Source organism: Salvelinus alpinus, chromosome 17 (genome assembly GCF_045679555.1).
Source record: "Salvelinus alpinus chromosome 17, SLU_Salpinus.1, whole genome shotgun sequence".
Classification (NCBI taxonomy): domain Eukaryota; kingdom Metazoa; phylum Chordata; class Actinopteri; order Salmoniformes; family Salmonidae; genus Salvelinus; species Salvelinus alpinus.
Genome location: NC_092102.1, coordinates 10,301,641 through 10,323,286, shown reverse-complemented (window position 1 = coordinate 10,323,286; position 21,646 = coordinate 10,301,641). Strand labels below are relative to the sequence as shown.

General features: G+C 43.5%; 1 protein-coding gene across 1 annotated transcript; it reads right to left on the bottom strand.

Moving 5' to 3' along the window:
• Window positions 1–9,710: 9,710 nt before the first annotated feature.
• LOC139543221 (A-kinase anchor protein 5-like) lies at window positions 9,711–21,237 on the bottom strand. The gene is made up of 4 exons (XM_071349481.1): window positions 21,185–21,237; window positions 20,505–20,547; window positions 12,124–12,731; window positions 9,711–10,116 (listed from the first exon to the last, which is right to left on the bottom strand). The coding sequence occupies exons 1-4, from the start codon at window positions 21,235–21,237 to the stop codon at window positions 9,711–9,713; spliced, it is 1,110 nt and encodes a 369-aa protein (XP_071205582.1).
• Between the last annotated feature and the right edge of the window lie 409 nt (window positions 21,238–21,646).

The window sequence follows — 21,646 nt, the reverse complement described above, 5'->3', positions numbered from 1 at the left end:
TTGATAGCCAAATGACATCAACTGACCTCAAAACACTAATCAAATGGCATACATACAGAAATACTTTTATCATACACACTAGCTCAACCATTTCAATGCAATGGACCATAAAATACATTTCTAACTTCAAGATCAGGGCAATATGAGCCCTTATCATATTCATACGTCATAGTGCAAACATTTCATTTACAGCAAAACATTGATTTTGGTCCTTTACATTTTTACAAGAGGACACCACAGATTTCACCCTGGGGGGCAAATGTCAGATACATGATGTCATAGGGTCCGAAACATACAGTATTCAGTATCCCTTGTCAGTATTTCCATGGAAAAAGCAGGTTTGGAGTGTCGTAGCTGTGCAGGCTGACTCACTGTCGTAGCTGTGCAGGCTGACTCACTGTCGTAGCTGTGCAGGTTGACTCACTGTCGTAGCTGTGCAGGCTGACTCACTGTCGTAGCTGTGCAGGCTGACTCACTGTCGTAGCTGTGCAGGCTGACTCACTGTCGTAGCTGTGCAGGCTGACTCACTGTCGTAGCTGTGCAGGCTGACTCACTGTCGTAGCTGTGCAAGCTGATTCACTGTCGTAGCTGTGCAGGCTGACTCACTGTCGTAGCTGTGCAGGCTGACTCACTGTCGTAGCTGTGCAGGCTGACTCACTGTCGTAGCTGTGCAGGTTGACTCACTGTCGTAGCTGTGCAGGTTGACTCACTGTCGTAGCTGTGCAGGTTGACTCACTGTCGTAGCTGTGCAGGTTGACTCACTGTCGTAGCTGTGCAGGCTGACTCACTGTCGTAGCTGTGCAGGTTGACTCACTGTCGTAGCTGTGCAGGTTGACTCACTGTCGTAGCTGTGCAGGTTGACTCACTGTCGTAGCTGTGCAGGTTGACTCACTGTCGTAGCAGTGCAGGTTGACTCACTGTCGTAGCTGTGCAGGTTGACTCACTGTCGTAGCTGTGCAGGCTGACTCACTGTCGTAGCTGTGCAGGCTGATTCACTGTCGTAGCTGTGCAGGTTGACTCACTGTCGTAGCTGTGCAGGCTGATTCACTGTCTTTGTATCAGACGGAGGGTGTTTGACGTAACGGCTTCTCTCAAGTTGCTTTTTCCCTGCCTCTCCTCTGCAGGTATCGGATGGCAGACAGTGCGCTTATGTTGGCCAGGAAAACTGTGTAACATTGTGTGGTAAAGAATATCACATGAGCCAATGCCAATGATATCTTCTTCTTATTGAATTCAACATTTGAGACATATTGTCACGCCCTGACCGTAGAGAGCTTTTTATGTCTCTATTTTGGTTTGGTCAGGGTGTGATTTGGGTGGGCATTCTATGTTCCTTTTTCTATGATTTGTATTTCTGTGTGTTTGGCCGGGTGTGGTTCTCAATCAGAGGCAGCTGTCTATCGTTGTCTCTGATTGAGAGCCATACTTAGGTAGCCTTTTCCCACCTGTCTGTGTGGGTAGTTGTCTATGTGTAGTTGCATGTCAGCACGTGGTTTAAATAGCGTCTTTGTTGTTTTGTTAGTTTGTTTAGTGTTTATTCATTTATTAAAGAAGTATGTATTCAAATCACGCTGCGCCTTGGTCTCATCGTTATGACGAACGTGACACATATTGTATAATGTATAATAAACGAAGAAGAACAAATAGGCTTTTCACAAACATTTTACACACACTAGACTAGAACATAATAATCTTAAAAATGTATTAATAACATTGCCTTTTAACAAGGGGTCTATATAATTTCCTCAAATGTACAGTACATACCAGCCTTACAGCTTGTGGGTCAGCTGACTTCTACACGTCTGACTGACTGAGGGGTAAAAGGGAGGCATCTAATCCTACAGAGGAGACTGTAAGTTACTGTGTAAACAGTCAAAAGAAATGTATCCCTTCAAGTTTGAACATTCTCTACTTTTCACATTGTGCCAACGAGAACCGTACTGTGCCGGCTTGAATATATATTCTTCACACCGTCAGCACGGTTCCAGCAGCTATGGTGGATACGTGAATATAGATAAATCGAGAGGACCTATGAAATGGTAAACACTGGTGAAACTGGTCTGAGAGTATTTTGTCTGCTCTTTTCCTCCAATATTAAAATGATCATTGGGGGTATGGCATTGTTCAGCTGTTTTAGGAGTACAATTGTCCCCACAGAGAAAATGGGCTTACTGTGATAATACACCTTCACACAGGGAATATGTCCAGGGGGAGATACGTGTGATTATCATTGACCTCACCTCCCATAACAGCTGCAGACAGAGCAGTTCTCATTACATTAGGTAGGGGACTTCCTGTTCTTTCACACTGTGCCCTGATCAGGTTCCAGCTACTGTGGTACATACCTGGGCTGATTCCAAACAATCTACAGTGTGACACTGAGACAGCTCTGTGGCACCCAAGTATTTCTGTGAGGCTTTAAGCGATGTTCTCCTCCATACACAACCTAACATGACTTTTCCACTTAATTTGGCTGTAGTCGACTCCCAAAGACAGTTTGTGGATGTTTTTTGCTTATTGAGGTATTTGGTTTTGAACTTGAACACCTTCAGGCCTATCTGAATCATTGTTGACTAGCTTGTTAAAGACACGTTGCTTATCACATGTATGGACAAGGTCACTGTTCCTTCTTAGAGCTGCTTGCTGGATGGAGTGGTGCTCTTTTGGCCACCAATGTGGGCCTATTCATACTTGCCCTTCGAAGGCAAACATGAGTAACACTTGGCTCAGGGCAGCTTGAGAGGTCACCCACTGTTAGTGAAGATGGGTTATCACGTACAATCATTCCTTTGGCTTAGCACTACTATGTGTGTCTAGTCAGTGTTCATTGACAGCTGGACTTAGGGTGTCAACTAAGATCACGATAGTGAGTAATGGATTATTGCTAATTAAGATTTTGTTACCTCTTCCCAGCTGGAAAAAGTTGGCATGGTACTTCATGAAGACATCATTTCAGTTTTTTACCTGGTTTTCTGGTTGATATAAGGCAACCAGATTGCATCCAGTTAAAGATGTCTCATGATTGGGGGGGAAAATACAGTATACAACTTGGCCATGATGTCAAGAAAATATTTCAGTTTTCCCACTTGGGTTATGCCTTTAAAAAATGTAAATAGCCTACTCGAAGACTCAGTGGTGAATGTGCATGATAATGTGTACGAGATAATAATGAAGAAAATGTCCGTACAGGGGATTAGCAACAGCCATCTGCACATCCTGATATATACTCTGCTCTGCTCTGCTAGTTATTTGAAGATCCTGCCCTGTAGGTTGTACAGCAGTTGATCAGGAAAAGGCTTGTCTTGGATGCCCAGCGTGTATATAAGTCTGATGGTTCTGAGAAATGACATTTTGATCTGGTCGACAGGAACCAGAGACAGGGTAGAACTCAGAGTAGAAATGCTCATACTCAGGAACTGAATCACTGTGGCGTTTTTGCAACAAAAATGTTTTATAATACTGTCGGGCGCTGCCTAAAAAGAATGGTTGGGGGATGTCACTTGGAGAACTTAGCATTGCTACATTTTCATGGTATATACCAGACCCAATGCTAACTGGGTCTGGCTCGCTTTCCCACAAGATACCAATAGAGTTGGGTGACTCATCGCTTGTGATATGATCAGTGCTTGGATTATCAGCACTTTTGTGAGAATTCTTCATCAAGATGTTGCCACTGGAGCGGTCAGGTTTGGAGTCGTCCAGGTGAGTGAAGTAGCCTGAGTCTGCGACATTGAAGGTGTCGGCTGCCTTGCTCTCTGGTGGCTGGGGGAGAACACTGAACTGTTGGGCATCGCTGAACATACGCAGTCGCAAAATTTAATTAAGGGTCAGCTTCTCCAACTCATTCCAAAAAGTGGAGATTGCGTACACAGGACGTGTTTCGCAAGGGGCTTTTTCAATTCCCTCACGCTCTGCTGTTTTGACTGTGGTAACAGTGTCCTCTGTTTTGACCTCTGTATCAACTTTCCTTCTCCCTCGTTGCTTTGCTTTGGTAAAGTTTTTCCTCTTGACCATTGAAGCTGGTTTGAATATCAGGTATACCAGAGCTTTCAAATAACTTTACTGGCAAGTCTAAGTCATTGTTAAGTTTATCTGGTAGTGCTATCGTAGATCCTTTGTTAGACTTCTGTCCCGAAGCAAGCACCAGTTAGCCTGGAGCTAGCCTGGAGCTAGGCCCATCTCCCGGCTAGCCGAAGAGATCCATCAGACGATTCCTGGGCTTCAATACCTCTTTTGCCAATTGGCCTGGACCCTTTGCTGCCGACGCGGAGTCCCGCCGATCCATCCCGACTGGTCTGCCGACGTAGCCGTTCGAGGGGGTTTGCGACGTCCCCCTGAGGCCCATCTGCTAGCCTGCCAGCCCCGGCCTGCTAACTGTCTGAATCGCCGTGGTGCCTCTAGAGACAAAACCTCTCTCATTTTCACTCAATGCCTAGGTTTACCTCCACTGTACTCACATCCTACCATACCCTTGTCTGTACATTATGCCTTGAATCTATTCTTCCTCGCCCAGAAATATGCTCCTTTTACTCTCTGTTCCGAACGCACTAGACAACCAGTTCTTATAGCCTTTAGCCGTACTCTATGTTACTCCTCCTCTGCTCCTCTGGTGATGTAGAGGTTAACCCAGGCCCTGCAGCCCCCAGAATTACTCCCATTCCCCAGGCGCTCTCATTTGTTGACTTCTGTAACCGTAAAAGCCTTGGTTTCATGCATGTTAACATTAGAAGCCTCCTTCCTAAGTTTGTTTTATTCACTGCTTTAGCACACTCTGCCAACCCGGATGTCATAGCCTTGTCTGGATCCTGGCTTAGGAAGGCCACCAAAAATCCAGACATTTCCATTCCTAACTATAACATTTTCCGACAAGATAGAACTGCCAAAGGGGGCGGAGTTGCAATCTACTGCAGAGATAGCCTGCAGAGTTCTATCTTACTATCCAGGTCTGTGCCCAAACAATTTTAACTTCTACTTTTAAAAACCCACCTTTCCAGAAACAAGTCTCTCAACGTTGCTGCTTGCTATAGACCCCGCTCAGCCCCCAGCTGTGCCCTGGACACCATATGTGCCCTGGACACCATCTATCTTCAGAGTTCTTACTGTTAGGTGACCTAAACTGGGACATGCTTAACACTCCGGCTGTCCTACAATCTAAGCTAGATGCCCTCAATCTCCCACAAATTATCAAGGAACCTACCAGGTACAACCCTAAATCCGTAACCATGGGAACCCTCTTAGACATCATCCTAACCAACTTTCCCTCTAAATACAGCTCTGCTGTCTTCAACCAGGATCTCAACGATTACTTCCTCATTGCCTGCGTAATGGGTCCACGGTCAAACGGCCACCCCTCATCAATGTCAAACGCTCCCTGAAACACTTCAGCAAGCAGGCCTTTTTAATTGACCTGGCCTGGGTATCCTGGAAGGATATTGACCTCCTCCCGTCAGTAGAGGATGCCTGGCTGCTCTTCAAAAGTGCTTTCCTCACCATCTTAAATAAGCATGCCCCATTCAAAAAATGTAGAACTAAGAACAGATATAGCCCTTGGTTCACCCCAGACTTGACTGTCCTTGACCAGCACAAAAACATCCTGTGGTGTTTCTGCATTAGCATGGAATAGCCCCTGCGATATGCCACTTTTCAGGGAAGTCAGGAACCAATATACTCAGTCAGTTAGGAAAGCTAAGGCTAGCTTTTTCAAACAGAAATTAGTTTCCTGTAGCACTAATTCCAAAACGTTTTGGGACACTGTAAAGTCCATGAAGAATAAGAGCACAGCCTCCCGGGTGGCGCAGTGGTCTAGGGCACTGCATCGCAGTGCTAGCTGTGCCACCAGAGACTCTAGGTTTGCGCCCAGGCTCTGTCGCAGTCGGCCGCGACCGGGAGGTCCGTGGGGCGACGCACAATTGGCCTAGCGTCGTCCGGGTTAGGGAGGGTTTGGCCGGTAGGGATATCCTTGTCACATCGCGCACTAGCTACTCCTGTGGCGGGCCGGGCGCAGTGCGCGCTAACCAGGTCCCCAGGTGCACGGTGTTTCCTCCGACACATTGGTGCGGCTGGCTTCTGGGTTGGATGCGCGCTGTGTTAAGAAGCAGTGCGGATTGGTTGGGTTGTGTTTCGGAGGACGCATGGCTTTCGACCTTCGTCTCTCCCGAGCCCGTTACGGGAGTTGTAGCGATGAGACAAGACAGTAACTACTAACAATTGGATACCACGAAATTAGGGAGAAAAGGGGGTAAAATTTAAAAAAAGACAAAAAAGACAAAAAGAAGAAGAGCACTTCCTCCCAGCTGCCTGCTGCACTGAAGATAGGAAACACTGTCACCACCGATAAATCTACGATAATCGATCATTTCAAGAAGTATTTTTCTACGGCTGGCCATGCTTTCCACCTGGCTACCCATACCCCGGCTACCCGTACCTGGCTACCCGTACCCCTGGCTACCCGTACTAGCCTGTTCAACCTCTCTTTCGTATCGTCTGAGATCCCCAAAGATTGGAAAGCTGCCACGGTCATCATCCCCGTCTCCAAAGGTGGAGACACTCTAGACCCAAACTGTTATAGACCTATATCCATCCTGCCCTGTTAACAAACAGATCACCGACCATTTCGAATCCCACCGTACCTTCTCCACTATGCAATCTGGTTTCCGAGCTGGTCATGGGTGCACCTCAACCACGCTCAAGGTCCTAAATGATATCATAACCGCCATCAATAAATTACAGTGCTGTGCAGCCGTCTTCATCGACCTGGCCAAGGCTTTCGACTCTGTCAATCACCGCATTCTTATCAGCAGACTCAACAGCCTTGGTTTCTCAAATGACTGTCTCGCCTGGTTCACCAACTGCTTCTCAGATAGAGTTCAGTGTGTCAAATCGGAGGGCCTGTTGTCTGGACCTCTGGCAGTCTCTATGGGGGTGCCACAGGGTTCAATTCTCGGGCAGACTCTTTTCTCTGTATACATCAATGATGTCGCTTTTGCTGCTGGTGATTCTCTGATCCACCTCTACGCAGACGACACCATTCTGTACACATCTGGCCCTTCTTTGGACACACTCCTTCCGTGGCCTCCAACTGATTTTAAATTCTAGTAAAACTAAGTGCATGCTCATCAACTGATTGCTGCCCGCACCCGCCCGCCCGACTAGCATCACTACGCTGGACGGTTCTGACCTAGAATATGTGGACAACTACAAATACCTAGGTGTCTGGTTAGACTGTAAACTCTCCTTCCAGACTCACAACAAGCATCTCCAATCCCAAATAAATCTAGAATCGCTTCCTATTTCACAACAAAGCCTCCTTCACTCATGCTGCCAAACATACCCTCGAAAAACGGACTATCGTACCCATCCTTGACTTCGGCGATGTCATTTACAAAATAGCCTCCAACACTCTACTCAACAAACTGAATGTAGTCTATCATCCGTTTTGTCACCAAAGCCCCATATACTACTCCCCACTGCGACCTGTATGCTCTCGTTGGCTGGCCCTCACTACATATTCGTCACCAAACCCACTTGCTCCAGGTCATCTATAAGTCTTTGCTAGGTAAAGCCCTGCATTATCTCAGCTCACTGGTCACCATAGCAACACCCACCCGTAGCATGTGCTCCAGCAGGTATATTTCACTGGTCATCCCCAAAGCCAACGCTTCCTTTGGCCGTCTTTCCTTCCAGTTCTCAGCTGCCAATGACTGGAACGGATTGCAAAAATCACTGAAACTGGAGTCTTATATCTCCCTCTCTAACTTTAAGCATCAGCTGTCAGAGCACCTTACCGATCACTGTACCTGTACACAGCCAATCTGTAAATAGCACACCCAACTACCTCGTCCCCATATTATTACTCACCCTCTTGCTCTTTTGCACCCTAGTATCTCTACTTGCACATCACCATCTGCACATCTATCACTCCAGTGTTAATGCTACATTTTTATTATTTCGCCTCTATGGCCTATTTATTGCCTACCTCCCTACTCTTCTACATTTGCACATACTGTACATAGATTTTTCTATTGTGTTATTGACTGTGCGTTTGTTTATGTGTAACTCTTTTTTGCTGTTTTTGTCTCACTGCCTTGCTTTATCTTGGCCAGGTCACAGTTGTAAATGAGAACTTGTTCTCAACTGGCCTACCTGGTTAAATAAAGGTGAAATATAATAAAATAAAAGACTGAACCCCATCAATTTGTCCGCCTTCCATTTGCAAATCAGGGGAATTAGAAATGAATGAATATTTGATTGAGCTAATGGAACATTCTCTGGAGTAGATGGGTCAGGGTGGTTTTCTGTGACATTATTATGCAAGTATCTTTTTTTCATCTGACTGATGAGAGTTCATAGCACTCTTTGGAGTAACAGAGTAGCAGACAGTGAAAAGGCACATTGCTAATACAGGCTTCTCAGTTGCATCCAGAATAAAGTCAGCTTTAAAGTCTGGTTTCCATAGGTTCTTTGACTGTCTGATTCTGAACAGCAGGGCACGTTGAAACACTTGATTCTGCTAGGTAATGGTGTCTTGGTAGGTTTTAGTGTTGCGTTAGTGCTGACCACTCCTAGCAAGAGTTGGGTTGAGTCCATTTTTATATTTGTATTTTCTTGGTGTATCTCGAGGACTATGTTTTCATGAGGCAGCTGCAATGTGCTTGAATAAATAACAGCACTGCTAGCTTTCGAAATGAATGATGTATTCTTTCCGACTGCAGGGTTATGTTCTGTTGATTCTGGTGTGTTGAGAACCTCAGATGAGGCCTCCCTGTTTTGAGTCTCTCTATTCATTTCTTGCAGTTGTGGAGGCCCAGATTCTCTTTGATATTGTGCGATGTGGTCTGTGCCAAACTTTCCTTCCTCTGGGAATGACAAAGACTCACTAGAAGCACAGGTGGTCATCGACACTGGCAACCCAGGACAATCTTTCAATTCAGCCGATGCCTGTAATTGTAATGAGCTGTTTGGCTGTAAATTTGTTGCCACATTAACAAAATAATTAGGTGTTGACAAACCGGTGTCAACAGCTCGACCTGGTGGGGAGCTTGATCTATCAGTGCCTTCACTGTTTGCAGGCAAGCTAGACTCGGCCGGTTTACAGTTAGCCTGCTTTACTGGTCTTTCAATCAACTCATTCTTCTCAGTTAACTTTGGACTCTTAGATGGGGAGTCGATAAATGTTCAACTGCAGACGGCCCAGGTGGCACATTGTTTCTGGCTCTCCCCTGGAGTATTTCTGCATATGTGGGTGGACACTGATAACTCTTTGTTTGGAGAGCTTAGGATTTGATATGCTCACAGACTGCCTCAGTCACATAAACTGCTGTGTAATCTCTTGATAGTTGTACATGAGCATTCATTGCTGTTCCCTGTGCACATCTCTCCTCCTCAGAGTTACTCTGATTGAATAAGAACTGCCTCTCGTATCCTTCTTTCTTTGGTGATGTGACAACATCAGGTATTTATTTTCCTTCTGTTGATTTATCATGTGGCATCACTAGATGAATCCCTATCAGGGTTAAGGCATGAGTCAGAGCTTTTCCTAAGAAGTGGTTGATCTAACATTACATCTCTGTGTCTTTCGTCACCCACACTTTTACATACAGCTTATTCTGAATTCAGCACTTTCCCAGAGGCAGGTGTCTTTAATGAGTCGGCTGTCATTTCCATTACCGCTTTGAGTAAGTGACAGGATTGACACTCTTCTGCCTCCCTGCTTAATTTGCTGACACCAACGACCAATCCTCCTGTCTGATGACCAACTCTACGTTGAGATTGGTTGATTTGTCCATCTCACCTTCAGAGGCATTATTGGCTGGGAGCTCAGGGGCCATCTTGGAGTCAGGCGTATCTATTGTGTTGGACTTGGCGTTGTCTGGCTCTGTGGTTTCCTTGCTAGTTGCTGTCTCACTACGGGCAGACAGGGAGTTGAACTCTGGGTTGTTTATTGGCAGAGAGCCGCCGTTGGCTCGTGGTCCATCACCACACACCTCCCCCTGTGCTGCCTTGCTGCATTTTCCAACTGTTGCTTGGCTGTGCTCAATAAGCTGTTCAGCCTCCGGGAGACTTTTAAGCCTTTCAAAGAACCTATTGATGAACTCCAGGTGCACATCCTCATCCTCGCTGCCCGAGAGGATATTCCCCAAGCTATCCACGCCCTACTTGCTGAGGTAATGTTCCACGGGAGACCCCTCATAACCCAAGGGTACGTCAATGCGGCAGACAACCTACAAAGCACCTGACCATGCCGGATTCCATTCCAGCCAGCGTGTGTGGGGGGGTGTGTGTGGGGGGGGGGGGTTCACAGACTTGCACACTGTGTTCATAGTCATCCATTGTGAGGAAGTGTTCAAAACAGTTTCACCACCACCTGTGAAATAAATCAACACATGGCTTTAAATGTCACAGCAAACATGGTGTCATGTCTGAGGAGATACAGATACTTGTCTCAAACTAGTTGGACACGAAATAGTGATTCTTAAAAGTTCTACTGCAACAAATGACTGTAGAAATGTGGCAGAAAAGGTTACTGGGATTGACATATACAATTGCCATGGATGAATATCTGATCTTTGCACCTAGATGCAGACATGACATGCCCCAACAGGAGTGTGTGACACAGTGCTGTAACTGATACACTGTGTGTTTCTGTTGATATTTCCCAGCCACTTATGCCATGTCTCTCAGCTGATGCCTAATTCTGTCATGATTCATGTGTAGCTTTCCTGCAGCACAGAGGACAATATAGTATATAAGCCCAGCAACAGTTACCATCAGTGATGCAAGTCCTTCGTCATAGAAACAAAAGACAAGCATACAGTAGATGATTGCTTTGGTTTAGGCCACACATCTCAGCTCTTAATCTCTGGTTGACATCGGTTTAGCCTTCATGATGCGTCTCAACTAAGTACTGGCTACGTTTGCCAAGTGCATTGCGAAAACTTGTTTGAGGAGAGCATCTAAGACCTGCTTTGACAAAAAGCTTTTATAGATAATGTCCAATAACACATTATGATATGCGTTGTGGGTCCTGTGAGCCCACACCTGACGTTCAACTCCCTCTGTCTAGGTGGGGGAACTAAATCAACTAAATAACTATAGTTATTAGTGTAGTTATTTGTGAAATAATGATTTAATTATAGTTATCATGCAATTCATGCATGTTCACAGATTCACTAACTCTTTAAAAACGTGCGCATTCGCCATACATCTGTATCAGAAGGTGTATTGTCCATGTGAGCAGCCATAGGGTCCTACCTGTTAAAACGCCTACTACAATGCCACTGTCCTATATACAGTAGAGTGTTGTACTCCGGAGTCCCAGCAGTGGCATGGTTGTCTCTCTGTGTCCTCTGGTGGCTGTCCTTGTGACATGAGAGTGCAATGTGCCAGGCCCTATTATTCAGTAGAAATAGAGCGGTGTTTCGGTGCTTCTGGCGCTCGCCAGTCTGGCGCTCGCCATCATTCCAAACAGAGGTAGAACATTTCAGAACCTTAAATAGGCGCCACACTCACAAGCACTCACAAGATCTACCAATGTCTTCGTGGTATTACAGTTGTTTACCGAATCAGTCACAATCACTCTTTTGTATGTATTATTATTATTATTATTTTTTTTTTAAAGATGTTCCTTATAGTCGAATGAGTAATTCTAAATTTGGCTGTATGGAACAGCCAAGGCATACCACAACTGTCCCCGATGTTCCTGCAGTAAATACTTGTGAAGCAGTTGATGCTCCTGACAACAGCCATACTCCCACGGAAGAGGGTCATCTGAGGCAGTCAGTCAGATGATGCATTACTGGATTTGATGTCACAGGGGCGACAGAGGATCCAAATCTTTCCCCTTGGACACAAGGAACAGTCAGAGTGAATACGGGTTGGAGTGTCGGAGGGGCTAGGGGAAGACAATGAGACCTGATTCACGCAAGTGTAGTCTGACACAAGCCATGTTGCAGCCAGAATCTCCCTATTTAATCCCTCCATAAGGGAGACATCTGGATACAGAAAGTGACCGTGAAAAATGCAATAAAGTGCTAAACAAAATGGTCAGCAGATTTTCCACACTTAGCAATGTCTTCTTTTGTAGTCTTTCGAGCATGGCATTAAATTAAGATCATTATTTTGTACCTTGGTCTCCTTGGTTTTTCCAATCTTGGATCCCTTGTTTTTCCTATCTTGGTTTCCTTTGTTTTTCTTATTTTGGTCTCCTTTGTTTTTCCTATCTTGGTCTCCTTTGTTTTTCCTATCTTGGTCTCCTTGGTTTTTCCTATCTTGGTCTCGTTGGTTTTTCCTATCTTGGTCTCCTTGGTTTTTCCTATCTTGGGCTCCTTGGTTTTTCCTATCTTGGGCTCCTTGATTTTTCCTATCTTGGTCTCCTTTGTTTTTCCTATCTTGGTCTCCTTGGTTTTTCCTATCTTGGTCTCGTTGGTTTTTCCTATCTTGGTCTCCTTGGTTTTTCCTATCTTGGGCTCCTTGGTTTTTCCTATCTTGGGCTCCTTGATTTTTCCTATCTTGGGCTCCTTGGTTTTTCCTATCTTGGGCTCCTTGGTTTTTCCTATCTTGGTCTCGTTGGTTTTTCCTATCTTGGTCTCCTTGGTTTTTCCTATCTTGGTCTCCTTGGTTTTTCCTATCTTGGGCTCGTTGGTTTTTCCTATCTTGGGCTCGTTGGTTTTTCCTATCTTGGGCTCGTTGGTTTTTCCTATCTTGGTCTCCTTGGTTTTTCCTATCTTGGGCTCCTTGGGTTATATGGTTTGAGTGCGAGCACCTGTGGAACTCGATAATAAATTAGATAAGTCAAAATAAACGAGCTTGACGTTACTTGGAACATAAGGTCTGTCAGGCTTTGCCTGTGGTGGGTTTGAGCCGTTGTTTACAGCTACCAGGAGGACTCAATGAGGACAATGGGGTTACAGGGCCATCCCTGCTGTCAAAATGTAATTGAAGGGACAGATATCAAGATGGCATATCATTCATGACTTTATTATCAACACGTAAACGGGGCTTAACAGACTGCTGATGTGCCTTGGTTGCAAATAAATGCAATGACTAGGCTATTGACAGTAAAAATAGTTCAGATAAGTGATGTCATACGTACAGCATTTATGCAAGGCACCTTCCCGCTTTTCACCACATTTCTAAACGCTTTCATCCACAGGGTTTGCTTTTCACTGAGGAAAGACTTGTTGAAAGCATTCAGAACTTGCATCTAAAAAAGCATTCAGGACTTGCATCTACACTCCACATTTACAAGCTGTATTTCTCCACGGCCACCACGGACATTATTCACTATGTGTTTTATCACCAAGGCTAATTATGGGAAAGCATCCTGCCTAATTAACAAACTGCAGGCTGGACCATGTGCCCAAGAAGGATCTATCAATGCATCGGGTTTCATAAAGAGAGACAAGCCAGGGCCTGTGTGTGACTACTGCACCTGGGGCAACAGCAGCAGGCCGTTTTGACGCGGGTGCGATTCTGTTGACATCAACAGGATTTGGCCCTCAAAGTTAGTTTGGGATTAAGATCGGAGTCTGTTTAGACTGCTTAACAGTAACTAAGGCCCTGTTGGTTCGTGCTAATTGTTTCACCGTGTCAGCTCCAGCAATTCAGTGTTGATTAGACAAAGCCTTGTAAACAGAGGCATTCAGAGGCAGAGAGACATTATGTTGTTTAAACAGAGACTGTTTTGTATGGTTTTACTGCACTGGCCTGTATGCCTTGGTTGGTGTCACCTTCAGCATCTCACAGGTGGCATAAACGGCAATGCTTCCATGATGACAGAGTTGGGGAGAGTACTGTATTCTTTGTTTGGAGCATGCTCTGACAGAACATTTGACAAAAGAGGTCGTTTCAGAGGCTTGGTTGTTGTTTTGACCATTGCACGTGTTGCAAATGCTACACAGGGTGTTTGAGGGCTTTATTGTTAGGGGATTAAGTTTGTTCAAGTTCAGCAACAGTCACTTTAAGGCACTGAAGCAGTGCCAAAGCAGAATGCTCTTAGTTGCGTGGCACAAGTAATAGGTTTTTGTAACAATTAGTGGTTGGTCATTTCAATAAATGTTATACCTATTCAATTCTTGAAGGATATAAGTTGTACCATTTTTTTGCAAGATGAGTGCAACTCATATGACGTTATGTTTTTGTTGTCATTTGAGACTTTGTGAACAAGACATGTGGGCCTATAGCTTCAAAAATATGTTTTACTATCATGTCACTCTTATGGACATGGGCCCAGTTTCCAAAAAGCATCATAATTAAGGCTAAGTTCATCGTTAGACAGTAGTGGGGTGTGAGTAAAATCACTGGGGAAGCCAAGTCAAGAAAAAAAGCCATATTACAACCTGTGTTGTGATAATTCCTTTGTTTGCTCCATAACCTGTTAGTTCAGTTTTTGTTGTCCTAGGCTACCTGGCTAAAATGCTTGCTTGCTAGCCTAACTTCTTTACACGGGCAACAATGAGCAAGCTAGTTAACATTAGCCTACTACATCTAGCTACATATTGAACTTACATCCTTTATTTAGGCCAAGGGCACAATGTATGAATGTATGGTTGGTTGGATCAGAATCTACATTTTATATTTATTGGACAGTACGGAGAATTAAGTAAAACCACAAGTCCAAATCCCTATCTCCATCCATGACTAATTTAGGAAAGTGACAATTTTAACTAGCTAGCTAGCCACCGGAGGACAATGACACAATGAGACGCAACAATTCAAGTTTTTCTGTCAATAATGTTTTGCTTTTGATGTGATTGGTGTGACGCCAAATCCAAACTGGCTTACGTTTACAGTTTTGTTTGGTGTGCCAGGACCATTCACAGTTGAGCTCGCTCAGTTTAGCTCAATGCTGATTTCCTATTATTTTACTTATTTAATTTTTATCAAGGGAGGCCAAATGCTTGCTGGCTTCCCTTGCATTCAATGCTACGGGAGGCAACAATGTCATACTCTTTTTGACCAGACAGCATCAGATAGATGGGCTACACATACAGAGACAGAGGGGCGCTGTTTTGCTCTCCAGGATTCTTTCTCTGGTGAGATACCATCAGCCTCTAGGCGAGGGAGGAAGGAAAATTACGAAACACAGAGACAAAAGTTAAATTATTTTAAATGTTTTTTGTTGTTTGTTGTTGTTGGTAATTTTTTTACGGGGAGGATGGCTTCCTTTGACAACCATGAATATCGTTAGAACCTTCTTAGGAGCATCGTTAAAAATCCGAGCTGTTTCCCAAAACCATCGTTATTATAGTTTCACTTCAAAATCTTCAGAATCTAACGCCTGCTTCAGACCCCAGCTAAGTCTGTCAGAAGATTTTTTTGCCCTCCCAAGTCACTTTAGACACAGAACATCACCGCTAAACATAGACTCACATGGTATATTCATCTCTCTCTGTGATACCGATAACTTCAAAACAAAATTGACTACAAATACAAAGTTGTCAATATCTTTGCAATTGGTACAAACAACTGACGTATAAAAATATGCTTCAAATGAAAACCGAGATAACGGCATTAAAATAAAATAGTAGGCTATAGGCCTATTTTAATCCTATTTAAATACATTTTATGTTCAATCAATTGAGTTCTACTTTACTACTTGTAATTTACTGTCTTTCATTTCTCGCAATATATTTTATGATGTGTAGCCTAACGTGCGCAATGATGAGCCAAATCAGTGATTTAGTGCAGTTAGTTTTTATTGGGTAAGCAACAGAATAAGCCACCTCAACATTTGCAGCCGTAGGTGGTAATAACTCTCCAGGAGCTGATCCGTCGCCAGTAGTATTGTGAAATAATTGTAATGTTAAGGTAAGATTTGAATAGAGAAAGCTTATGGAAGGAATCAATAGGTTACATACATAGCTTGATCAAATTAATTTACAAACATACTGTACCAGTCTAACGTTTGGACACACCTACTCATTCAAGGGTTTTTCTTTATTTTTACTATTTTCTACATTGTCGAATAATAGTGAAAACATCAAAACTATGAAATAACACATATGGAATCATATAGTAACCAAAAAGTGTTAAATAAATCAAAATATATTTTATATTTGAGATTCTTCAAAGTAGACACCCTTCTACTTGATGACAGCTTTGCACACTCTTGATGTCTTCACTATTATTCTTTATTCTACAATGTAGAAAATAGTCAAAATAAAGAAAAACCCTTGAATGAGTAGGTGTGTCCAAACGTTAGACTGGTACTGTACCTCCTGCGAGTTCTCCCCATAACCGGCAGCTAAAATCAAAATTCAAATCAAATTCTGAGTGTGTCACTCGACACTCCTTGAGTACCCCAAACAGCACACTGATTCAACTCATTGAGGGCCTGATAATTAGTTGACAAGTTGAATCAGGTGTGCAATAAAAATATGTGCTGTTGGGGTGTACTCAAAGGCTCTTGCGCTTGCAGACTTTATCATCAGTGGAGTAGGAGAGAGAATCGAGTGACACACACAGTGTTTAATTTGATTATAGCTGCCGGTGATGAGCAGAACTCGCAGAAGGTATGTTTGTAATAAAATTGTAATCAAGAGTGATAACATGGATCAATTGACAACATGGATCTAATTTATGATGTAGGTTAGATAAGAACCAACATTGAGTAAACATGAGGGCCTACAGGGTAAATCAATCCTTATTTGTTTTATTTTACCCTTATTTAACCAGGTAACCTACCTTTTATTTTAGGCAGTGTGAAGGAATAAGCCTATGGGCCTCCCATCTGAAGAAAAGTAGGTTTCTTACAATACTTTTGCAAGTGTGAAAATTGAATCACCTTGGGCAGGGGCAGTAGTCCTGAACTCTTTCATGATTGTGACCACAAGATGGCGAAGAAGAGCCATAAAATCTGAATGGATTCACCGAGATCAGCCAAAAGCCAAACTGAGTTGAACAGTTCCTTGGAATTAAGGTACAACCTGCAATATTTACATCTGTTCAGTGGTGATATTATAATTCAAGATGAATGTAATATAAATGCACATGTGTGTGCTATAACCGCATTAGTGGGCTACTGTCGTCATAACTCATAACCAATCATTTAACCTTGGTTTGTACTTCAACAATTTAGTATTCAGTGTTAAACAATATGTTTAAAACGATAATGTTGATCTCATGCACTATTAGTACTTGCATCCATATCTCCGTCTATGAATTTGAGACTGGTTACATTTCTCCAGCCCCATCCCTCAGCATTATAGAAAAAGTGACATGGCTGCAGTCTGGCTGAAATATGAAGTCAGGATTGTGAATTTCACATCAGAATTCATATGTTTAACATTTCAACCAATATTGATCATAACACACACAAATCGGCCAGTATGACATGTAATGTTGGGTATGGTTATATTGACTTTAATTAGTGGGCGAGACAGGTGAACAAAGTAGCACATGGTCACTTGTAGGAACTATACTGAACAAAAAAATAAATGCAACATGTAAAGTGTTGGTCCCATGTTTCATGAGCTGAAATAAAAGATCCCAACATTTTCAATATGCACAAAAAACGTATTTCGCTCAAATGTTATACACAAATTTGTATACATCAGTGTTAGTGAGCATTTAACCTTTGCCAAGATAATCCATCCACCTGACGGGTGTGGCATATCAAGAAGCTGATTAAAACACATTACAGAGGTGCACCTTGTGCTGGGGACAATGAAAGGTCAGTTTTGTCACACAACACAATGCCACAGATGTCTCAAGTTTTGAGGGAGCATGCAAATGGCATGCTGACTGCAGGAATGTCCACCAGAGCTGTTGCCAGAAAATTGTATTTTAATTTCTCTACCAACGTCGTTTTAGAGAATTTGGCAGTTCGTCAAACCGTCTCATGGAAGCTTATCTGTGTGCTCCCAGTCCTCACCAGGGTTTTGACCTGACTGCAGTTCGGCATCATAACTGACTTCTGTGGGCAAATACTTACTTTCATTGGCCACTGGCACGCTAGAGAAGTGTGCTCTTCACAGATGAATCCCGGTTTCAACTGTACCGGGCAGATGGCAGACAACGTGTATGGCGTTGTGTGGACGAGTGGTTTGCTGATGTCAACATTGTGAACAGAGTGCCCCATGGTAATGGTGGGGTTAAGGTATAGGCAGGCATAAGCTACGGACAATGAACACAATTGCATTTTATCAATGGCAGTTGGAATGCACAGAGATACCGTAACGAGATCCTGAGGCCCATTGTCGTGCCATTCATCCGCCGCCATCACCTCACATTTCAGCATGATAATGCACGGCCCCATGTCACAAGGATCTGTACATAATTCCTGGAAGCTGAAAATGTCCCAGTTCTTCCATGGCCTGCATACTCGCCAGTCATGTCACCCTTTGAGCATGTTTGGGATGCTCTGGATCGACGTGAACAACAGCGTGTTCCAGCAACTTTGCAAAGCCATTGAAAAGAAGTCGGACAACATTCCTGTCACGACTTCCGCCGAAGTTGGTCCCTCTCCTTGTTCGGGCGGCATTCGGCGGTCGACGTCACCGACCTTCTAGCCATCGCCGATCCACTTTTCATTTTCCATTGGTTTTGTCTTGTCTTCCATCACACCTGGTTACAATTCCATCAATTTCATGTTGTGTATTTAACCCTCTGTTCCCCCCCCATGTCCTTGTCCGTAATTGTTTGTGGTGGTGCTTGTGCACGGTATGCTGGTATTTACCGGGTTTTGTTTGACCCATTTATTGTATTGTTCTGTTGAAGGTGGTTTATGTTTATTAAACACAACCGTTGTAAATCAGTTTTCGCTCTCCTGCACCTGACTTCTCTGCCACCAGTATGCAGTGCATTACAATTCCACAGTCCACAACCAACAGGCTGATCAACTCTATGCAAAGGAGATTTGTTGCACTGCATGGTAGACACACAAAATACTGACTTGTTTTCTGATCCACGCCCCTAACTTTAAAAAAAAGGTATCTATGACCAATAGATGGATATCTGTATTTCCAGTCCTGTGAAATCCTTAGATTAGGGCCTAATGAATTTATTTAAATTGACTGATTTCCTTATACCGCTGAGACACTCAGGGGGCTCCCGAGCAGCGCAGCGGTCTGAGGCACATCATCTCAGTGCAAGAGGCATCACTGCAGTCCCTGGTTTGAATTCAGGCTGCATCACATCTGGCAGTGATTGGGAGCCCCATAGGGTGGTGCACAATTGGCCCAGTGTCGTCCGGGTTTGGCCCGGGGTAGGCCGTCATTGTAAATAAGAATTTGTTCGTAACTGGCTTGCCTAGTTAAATAAATGTTAAATATAAAATCAAATATGAACTGTAACTCAGTAAAATCTTAAAAATGGTTGTATGTTATGTTTATATTTTTGTTTAGTGTAGATCTACTCAGGGTTTTCTAAAGCTATCTAGCTTCAGATAGCTTCACATTCCAGCTCAGGATTTATCAGTACTATGACGGTAGATATTGCTTGTCCGGCTTCTGCTAACTTTAGCAGGCTTGTAATTGCATGTACATGTCGCACGTGGCTAGTCAAATGCCGAACTCTTCATTGAGACAATGCTGAAACATCAATCCATGGGCGAGGCAGTGCCATTTTAAAATTTGTGCTGAAATCAAATGAAAGATTATCTTGGTGTGGTGTGAAATAGGCTTTTAGAAGTGCCGTCTTTATTTGATTACTTATTGTTAATGCCTAATTTGGTTATCAATACAAAACCATCTTTAACGTTTGGTATGGTTACATAAGACAGAAGGTTACCTAACCCTTTCACCTAACCTTAAAACCTAACCCTAATGTCAGCCACCTAGCTGACGTTAGCCACAACAAATTGGAATTTTTGACTCCCTCCGCATATTTTCAATCAAACGGCAGCATTTTTTCTATCTCCCTAGCAATCAAACTCTGCTTCCGTCTGACATGCCACTGATTTCAAAACTCGGTCCTCCAGAAAGTGGAGAGCAACACTTTGCAGATCTTTTTGATATCTTTCAAAAAGGTCATGTTAGAAAGGACATACTGAGCAGATCATGTTATAGACAGAAGCTTGCTACATGGCAGACCAATCCGCATTCATCTCTTGTCATGTCCAGCCCATCCATTATCTCAGCCAATCACGGCTAGCGGGAAGGTTCCTGACTTTTTCCGTGGTTAAACCACCAAGGCTCGTAATTTAACAATTTCATTCGTATTTACAGATGGCATACAAGTTTGTTATTAAGGAACATGAAAGTTCACATGTTCCAGAAGGCATTTCTGGCAACAACAAAAAAACAATTTTGATAAAAAATTAATATTTACGCTCAGATGCCTCTCCTGTGAAGTTATGAGGAGCGATGAGGAGTGATATTCACCTAGTTTCCTGAAACAATTCACATATATGGACGGGCATGAGATTAGGATGACATTGCTGTATTTTTAGGCATTTGTATCAGGACAGTTTGCTGAAATCTTCTTAATTTGACCAGCCTCGAGGCAGTCTGACTTGGAGTCATACTAAATTAGACAATTTAGTCCATTTGGTCCTTTATGTATACCGTTTGGCTGAAACAGCTGAGCTTGTGTGGAGCAGCGTGGAACCTGTGGACACGCTTCACAGAGAACAGAGCACAATGAACCAAGTAGACACGTGACAAGATAGCTTCTATGTGCCTGAGGTGTTGGGTAAGGTTTCATATTTTCCAGAGAAATTGCAAGAAATTACTGTGCTTCCCGCTATTCCTGTTCAAACCGGAAGTGCTATTGAAAAGCATATAATACCAGCGAAAAACATCTGACATGACCGTACCACTGTAAATGGAGAAATATAGGCTACACATGAATCTAACGGTTTCTTCATTTTTTTATTTTTTATTTTATTTCACCTTTATTTAACCAGGTAGGCTAGTTGAGAACAAGTTCTCATTTACAACATTGAGAGTAGGCAGCACCTCCAATAGGCTAAGCTAAGATTCCCCTAAAGTAAATTGAACTTGCCAAAATGATGTCTATACAAAAATAAATAAAATCCTTCAAAGCACTACACCAGATAGCATGATTTAGCCACAGAGGAACATTATCTTATTTTAATCTTGATCAAGTTTCAAGTTTTATTAGTCATATGTACGTGATAAGCATTGTACACATCATCCAACGAAACGCTTACTTGCAGGTTCCTTCTCGACAAATAAACAACCATAAAAAAAATATAAAAGCTAAGAATACGAACCGTCCTCACCACCCGCTGAAGGCCTTGCGGTCATGGATGGAGCAATTCCTGTACCAGGCCATGATGCAACCAGTCAGGATATTCTCGATGGTGCAGTGGTAGCATTTGGAGAGGACCCGGGGCGAGAGACACAGGGCGAGAGACACTGTTATGCCCTCTTGACAAGAGTGGTGGTGTTGTTGGTCCATGACAAGTCCTCATTGATGTTGATGCCGAGGATCTTGAAACTCGTGACTCTCTCTACTGCAGTCCCGTTGATGTGGATCGGGGCATAATCCCCCCTCTGCTTCCTGAAGTCAACAATCATCTCCTTTGTTTGCTGACGTTTAGGGAGAGGTTGTTGGCTTGACACCAGAATGCCAGTTACCTCCTCCCAATAGGCTGACTCGTCGTTGTTGGTTATCAGGCCTACAACCATGGCGTCAGAAAACTTGTTGATTGAGTTGATGTCGTGCATCATTGAGTGAGGCC